The sequence below is a fragment of the Hoplias malabaricus genome, chromosome X1 (assembly GCF_029633855.1).
Source record: "Hoplias malabaricus isolate fHopMal1 chromosome X1, fHopMal1.hap1, whole genome shotgun sequence".
Lineage (NCBI taxonomy): Eukaryota > Metazoa > Chordata > Actinopteri > Characiformes > Erythrinidae > Hoplias > Hoplias malabaricus.
Genome location: NC_089818.1, coordinates 13,900,866 through 13,908,200, shown reverse-complemented (window position 1 = coordinate 13,908,200; position 7,335 = coordinate 13,900,866). Strand labels below are relative to the sequence as shown.

The window sequence follows — 7,335 nt, the reverse complement described above, 5'->3', positions numbered from 1 at the left end:
CAAAAAGTTGCTGGACCCCGGGATTGCAACAAGGCATCTCTCTATTTTTACTATAGTTTCTCTACAAACAATTTCATAAATGTTAGTCTTCCATGTGCAAATTTGTGAAAGGCCTGATACATAACCTCACTGTTTCTGTTCTATTCTGTGAGGTGGAGAGTTCACAGCCCTGTACCTGTTGGTGTGAGTGGAAGAGGCTGCACACTGCACAGTGTGGAAACTGCAGACCCATGCGGCGATTAAACTCCCGCTCAAACTTGAAGCACCTGGATCTGTCCTGCCAAAGAGGAGCGAGCAGTCGGGCCCAGGGGTCCGTCTCCTGTGAGCACACTTCTTCTTCGGTCAGCCCTGAGAGGTCAGGATGCTCCTGGAGCTCTAAACACACACACACACACACGAGAGAGAGAGAGAGAGGGTTACAAAGACAGGAAAACACACTCCAGCTCTACAGCACTCAAGAAAGGGAGGACAAATCTCACCTTCATCACTGGAGCTGTCTTTGAGAAGAGGATGGTGATGAGGGACGCTGCTGATTGGCTGCAGCTTCCTCTTCATGCCCTTGTTTTCATTTCCAACTTCACTCCCCTCCTAAAATATATACATGAAATGAGGAAATCAATAACACAGACCTTAAGAAGACCTTGTGACAAAAGCAGCGATTTGTATTTCAGAAAATGTTATTTATTTTATTTTTAAAATATAAGGAGGAGGTAAAAATGTCTGTCTTAAAGGGGGCATATTATGAAGAAATCCCTTGTTCAGTGCATGTGCACATTAATGTGTAAATCTGGAGCCCACCAACACACACACTGTGAAACAAGACCAGAGAGTCTGTATTTCTTATCAGAAAACATGGGATAAACTGAGCCGTTCGATTCTGCTCAGTCTCTGTACTTGATGTCTCTAGCTCCGCCTCCTCATCTGAGTCTGTCCAATCACAGTGTGAGATTGTGAGAGTGCAAACGTGTGACAAGGATAAACGTAGCGAAACAAATAAGAACACAGAATGAAAAGGGAGAACACGGCTAAAAACCAGAGCTTCTGATCCTCGCTCCTCACTGCTGTGTGCTCAGGGTCAGTGTGAACAGCAAGTGGCTCATTATCATTTAAAGGAACAGGCGCTGAAAGTAGCCGTTCTGAACAGGGCGGTTTAGACAGAGGGAGAATGCTGCTGTGGGGCTTGTGGGATTTTGACCAAAGCAGGTCTCAGACATTTCATTAAGAACCTGAAATGTGTTCCACTGTGGAGAAACAATAAAATTAAAAGTAGCTTATAAACCTCGTGTTCAGATATATCCCATCAACAGTGTGACATCACAAATATGGCAAATTCCAAACTAATTTTTGTCTCGAAAGTGAGCCAACATTAAAAATTGGTAAGCGGAAAAACAATACATTTTCTATGATGCGTGCCCTGTATCGCTGACCTTGCCAGTGTCCGGTGTTGGTGTCTCTTCATGGGCACTGAGGTCTGGTTTGGTGTCGATCTCAGAGTCAGATTTTGGGCTGCTGTCTGAACTGGGAGCTGAAGGTTTACTGCCCATCCTTGCTGCATAGCTGTGAACTTGCAGAGCGTCCGAGGGACTTAGCGTCCTGTGGAAGAGGAGGCTGGCCACTCCGGGTTTGGACGAGGCCCAGGGCAGAGCTGAGAGAGAGGGTGAAGCTGTGGGCATCGCTGCGATGGACAGCTGATTCTTCCTGAGAGGCTGTGGACACATGTGCAATAAGCTGGTGCTGGAGCACATGTCGGTGGTCTCAGCAGCATCGCAGCTTGAACTTTGGAACTGGTCATCGGGATCTGGACATTTGCCTCTGTCTGTCATCTTCAGTGATGCCTGGTTACCAGGCTCTGAAATGGCGGACAAAGGGAGTTTAGATTAAACAAGTTCATATTTTAAATACACCACCCCCTTCCCATCAACAGACACACACCTGATTGTGACTTGCAGCGCTCTGCTTTGGGTGAAAGTCTGCCCTTTTTGCCGTAGTTGATTTCTTCGTCTGGAGGAAGAACATCTTCAGGGACCTCCAAACACACACGGTGTCTCTTCGTACCGATCCTTTGTTTGGCCACACTGCTCCAGAACAACAAACCGCACAATTCAATCTCAGTAATAAACATAAAAAATAAAACAGGCAAAAGCATGCCACACATCAGGATCAATAAGACTGTAACATCAAGAAGCAATCAGCCATTTTAACCACCTCACAGTAGCAAATTATAGATCAAAATCATTATTTACATAATTTTATTCTGCTATTAAAAGAACAATAGGTAAGATTTTTCTTACAGTTACATCTTTTAAATCATTGTGAGGCTCCACTGAGCTGTAACAGAGAGATTCGAGCCTCTGTTGATGCTACTCTGGGCTTAGCACTGCGTATCATTTGAAGGACGGTAGGAAACCATGGACGGTGCTGTAAAAGTGAATTACACTCAGCAACTCTAGAGGGAGCCCAAGAGCAAAAACACCAGATCTTACCTCTTACAAACTGTGCAATTGTCCCTGAATGAACCACTTCATCCAGGCCACTAGGTGTTATTATAATGGCTTCATAATATGAAGAGGAGTCACTTAGTAAATAACCGATTGCTACTTTTAACTGAGATTAATCTCATTAATTTTACCTTTTCTTCTGTCCTTCGTTGCTCAGGATCTCTGTTCTCCTGTCCTGGCGTCCGAACTCTCCTTTTCCGCCCATGAACTCTGCCGCTTCAGGCGTGGGCTTGGTGTGGTCGATGGGAGCGTTGTCTTTTCCTGCAAGCCAAAGCTCGTATCTCTCTGGCTGGTACTTCCTCACAAACACGTCCATGGAGATCTTCACCATGTCTTTCCTACAGGAACACTGCAACAAGCACCAGAGCATTTTACATTTATCAACAGCTGAGGAGTAGCTCATGGATTTAAGCTTTTGATAACAGATAAATAGCACACACTGTCATTAAAGCAAACCCTTGCTCTTATAACATATACAATCAATCTGAGTGTTTAAAGCTCCCCCTTGTGGACATTCTTTCACCTGCTAAATGTGAGTGAGTTACAAGCCAATGCCATCAGATTAACTGAAAGACATACAAACATGGATGTCTTTTTCCACGACAATAGGAACAACTTGAAAATGAAAGAAGTTGATTTTAAAGACTCTCTCACCAGAATGGCTTGCTTTCCGTAGTCAATCCACCTCAGCGTGGCGAAGTTGGTGGACTCTGCGCAGTTAAAGCCATGATTAAATCCAGCATGGTAACCATACGGAAAGGTTATCATAAACTCTCCAGCCTCCTGAGTGATCTAAACACAAACACAATAATAAAAGAAGGATTTAGACGAGTGAAAGAATTGAAGCAACTTGACTTTTCTTTCAAACACATGCGATGAAAACTGATCAATGTGCACTAACGTCACAAAGACTGTAATGTGATCTAGCAAGTCTATGAACTCACTTGGAGTGGAACTATCATTCATTCATTCATTCACCCCAAGTATGAAAGTATATGTTGTACCTTTTCAAAGGGAATGCCATACTTCTTCAGGATGGAGGGGGATATGAGAGTCATCTTGTGTCTCAGAAATGCTTCACAGTTCTGAGAACTTCCAGGAAAGAAACCTGAACAAGAAAGCATGGGTAAATTATTAAACATGTTTTATAAATGTATATTATTTCTGTAAGAGAGGAGATGGATATTCTTTGGTTTTACCTTTAGCCAGACGCTCCAGTCTCTTGCCATGCTCTGGAGGAACACAATACCTGCAAATCCATAAAGAACACATTTTAAAGTGCCATTTCATTTACCGTGTTCCTCTAGGTCAACAGAGAAAGAAATCTTCCAGACTCTGTGATAATCAATTAGTGCAATAAAGGCTCCTGTTCCTTTAAACGATAATGAGCCACTCTTTGTTCACCCCAACATGAGCGCACAGTAGCTCTGGTTTTTAGCCATTTTCACTCTATTTCTTCTCCATTTTTACTCAGTGCTCTTATTTCTCTGCCCTCGTTGTGTCTGTTTTGCTGGGTTTAACATTGTCTTTGCGCTCACACATATACACTGGTCCAGCGCTGTGATTGGACAGACTCCGACGAGGGGGCGGGGCCATTCTAAAGTCCACTTAAACGTGGGGTATAATGCTTTTGGGACTCAAATCTGAAACCCAAGACCACAGAGACCAGGGGCGCGAGGGGCACATTTTACAGCTTAATGTTCACACACCATCTTGTTAATTTCAGAGATACATTGTGTGATTACAGTGATAGCATTAAGCTAATATTGACGATGCTCTTTACCAAGACTTAGGTTCTCCGAAGTGCAGGTAGTTGATGCTGTAGAGGTCCATGTCCTCAGTGTGCCAGGCGAAGGTGGTCTTCCACATCCCAAAATACAGGTATGGGGTGTTCACTCCCTCTATGGTGATGCCACTGTCATTTTCCACAGTGTCCAAGATGGTGTTTAAATGCCCCACATTCCATTCGTCAACACCCTGAGGACCGAATTATATTATAATACATTAATTAATTCTCCAGTAAAGTCTTTCCACCTCACCTTTAGGGCAATACAGACAGGTTTGCTTTGTACATAATAAGAAACTTTATTCACTTAAAAAAAAAAAAATAAAATAAATAATAATGATAATAATAAATATAAATATATATAAAATGGAAGTCAATCTCTGAATCACATCTTAGTAAGCTTTTATGAAATTAGTTCATTTGTAGTTTGTCTATTATCTGCAAATGAATTTGAGACATTTTGACAAATCCGTAACATTCCCACTTTAAGAGGTCACTTACAGGGTCATAAAGAGTGCCGTTCACATCAGCCCCATAGATGGGGGGATTGAATGTCAGGTTCTTCCAGTATTTTCTCTCCAGTTCGTCAAAGTCATCATACCGAGGGCTGCAGAACCTACAGAGAGAGAGAGAGAGACAGAGAGCAAGAGTGAGAGCGAAACAGAGACCATGAGAGATATTAAAGCTAGGTATCAGAGTTTACGCCACAGAGTGATATCTAATTTAACGAGATGGAGACGCTCACTTGTCGCTGTTGGCCGTTTTACGGAACTCCCTCACGGTCATGGCCTTTTTCTGGATGTTGTACTGGGTGAAGAGTCCGGATTGCCCGGTCACCACCTGCTGAATCGGGGCAGGGATCAACAGGTCGTCAATATCATCGTACGAGCGCCTGGGCTTCCACTCTTTTGGAGGAACGATCTGTAGATGACAGAAGTTGATGTAAGATATTCAGTTGGGTTAATTCTGTTCTATAGGAGTAAACAGACTTTTTGATTTTACAAGAATATTAAATCATAACTGAAGGGATTATTGCTGTTAAAATAAAACACCAATATTGGGTTGGATTTTTTAACAAACATCACTTTCCAAAATGTATATATATATATCTCCAAAATAGTAACTCTTCAGGAGAGGAAAGAATCTAAACTTTCAATAGATGTAAAAAGATTTTATTCCAAGTAATTTTGGAGCATTTCTATTGGTCCGTTCATCATGAAATTTCCGCACAATGTGAAGGACAGCTGCGTTTTCAAATGATGTAGAAAAGTAAAAATCCACAGTGATGATATGAAAAAAACTTAAAACTTTCATTTTAACCATAAAAGAATGCATGATTTAGTGAAAGTTATATTAATCAACCTGGTTACAATGGTTGGAGAGCCAGCATTTCTTAATTAAAGCACTTAAGATTGACCCCATCTCTAACTCTACACTTTTTTTCATTCTAACATTTCAAAATCAATACAGGTCAGTAACCACCACAGTATTTCCACCCTGAGATGTGACTCTGGTACTGAACTCCACTGACCTTGGCCAGTCCAGCTCTGTGTGCCCCTTGAGACTCGATGTACGCCATGTATCTGCTGAAGCTCCTGAACTCCTCCATCGTGGGGTAGAAGGTCATAATCCCCCTTGAGTTGGAGCTCTGCGATTCGGAAGCCATCCTCGCAGAACGGTCCTTCAAACAACAAAAGAATTTAGTACTGAGTATAAGTCAAAATAAATTAAACTATCAGATATAACATTACAGCCATCTTGTTTCTACACGTACTGTCAATTCTCTCACCTATACCAACTACACAGAACCAATCTTTATGCTATTTGTTGCTCTTCATACTTTCACCCCATACAGGACCCACACAGGACAACCCATAGAGAAGGTATGATTTGGACGGTGGATCATTCTCAGCCCTGCAGTGACACTGATGTGGTGAAGGTGTATTAATGTGTGTTGTGCTGGTACGAGTGGATCAGACACAGCAGTGCTGCTGGAGTTTTTAAATCCTGTGTCCACTCACTGTCAACTCTGATAGACACTAATACCTCGTTGGTCCACTTTTTGGATTTAAAGTCAGAGACAGTAGCTCATCACGTTTGTGTTGGTCGTCCTCTAGTCCTTCATCAGTGGACATAGTTAGAAATCTCTGGTAGGTGGTGCTGTATTATTGTGTTGTGCTGGTACGAGTGGATCAGACACAGCAGTGCTGTGGGAGTTTTTAAAGCCCTCAGTGTCACTGCAGCGCTGAGAATGATCCACCACCCAAATCATACCCGCCATATGGGGTCCTGAGCACTGAAGCACAAGTCTAAAGGATGCTAACAAAGTATGCAGAGCAACAAATATACTACAAGTAAACAGTAGTTGTAGATCTATAAAGTGCTCCTGTATGTTCAGTGGAGCCAGAAATAAAGGACTACAAATAAAGGTGTAGTTAAAAGCGCGTGGTTTTAGTGTTATGGCTGATTGGGTGTATGGCTAGTTTTGTTCACTGAAGAGAAGTGTACATTATAAACAAATAACGCTCCGCCCGTCGCCGCAGTCCCGCCCATTTATGCAAATCCCTCTGCGCTGATTCGCCGAAAGCAGCGTCTCTTTAAAAGTGGCCGAGCTAAGCTAACAAGCTAGGTTTCTAATCGAAAAAATCTGAAAATATCGCTAAAAGAAGCTGCGGAATTAAGCAGATTCTAACTCAGAACAGTGCACACTAAAGAACCAGCACCAACGCACTCTAAAACACAACTGAAATACAACGAGGATCGCTCTTTAAACTCAATGCTAACAGACTCTTTCCTCTCGGCCCGATAACGATAGTCTTTCACGGATTCTGCACCAAAAACACGGTTAAACACCGGCTTTCCAAAGCCGTAAAGATGTTAGAAGGTGTTACAAAGAGTAAAACAGGTGGTACTTACCAGTAACGCTAAGAAAACGCGGAGTTTAAGCCGCAAAATTCCCGGAGATCTTGAGATTCAAATCACTCGCATATACAGAACATCAGACACGAACACCATCACCGCGCGTGCGCACTCAGCAAAACGGAGCTCAAC

At 42.6% G+C, this 7,335-nt stretch overlaps 1 protein-coding gene across 2 annotated transcripts in view; it reads right to left on the bottom strand.

Moving 5' to 3' along the window:
- LOC136675626 (lysine-specific demethylase 4A-like) overlaps positions 1-7,335 on the bottom strand; it is a 20,168-nt gene extending 12,833 nt beyond the window's left edge. Inside the window, exons 1-13 of one of the 2 annotated variants that reach the window (XM_066652276.1) lie at positions 7,201-7,335; positions 5,816-5,965; positions 5,030-5,205; positions 4,786-4,900; positions 4,282-4,475; positions 3,698-3,747; positions 3,503-3,606; positions 3,153-3,290; positions 2,630-2,847; positions 1,933-2,078; positions 1,428-1,849; positions 480-588; positions 176-375 (exon numbers count right to left, since the gene is read on the bottom strand). In XM_066652276.1, coding sequence (XP_066508373.1) covers positions 176-375; positions 480-588; positions 1,428-1,849; positions 1,933-2,078; positions 2,630-2,847; positions 3,153-3,290; positions 3,503-3,606; positions 3,698-3,747; positions 4,282-4,475; positions 4,786-4,900; positions 5,030-5,205; positions 5,816-5,950 — 2,007 coding nt within the window. In that variant the 5' untranslated portion in view covers positions 5,951-5,965; positions 7,201-7,335. The remainder of the gene's footprint in view (positions 1-175; positions 376-479; positions 589-1,427; positions 1,850-1,932; positions 2,079-2,629; positions 2,848-3,152; positions 3,291-3,502; positions 3,607-3,697; positions 3,748-4,281; positions 4,476-4,785; positions 4,901-5,029; positions 5,206-5,815; positions 5,966-7,200) is intronic. The other variant, XM_066652277.1, reaches the window with a different exon arrangement.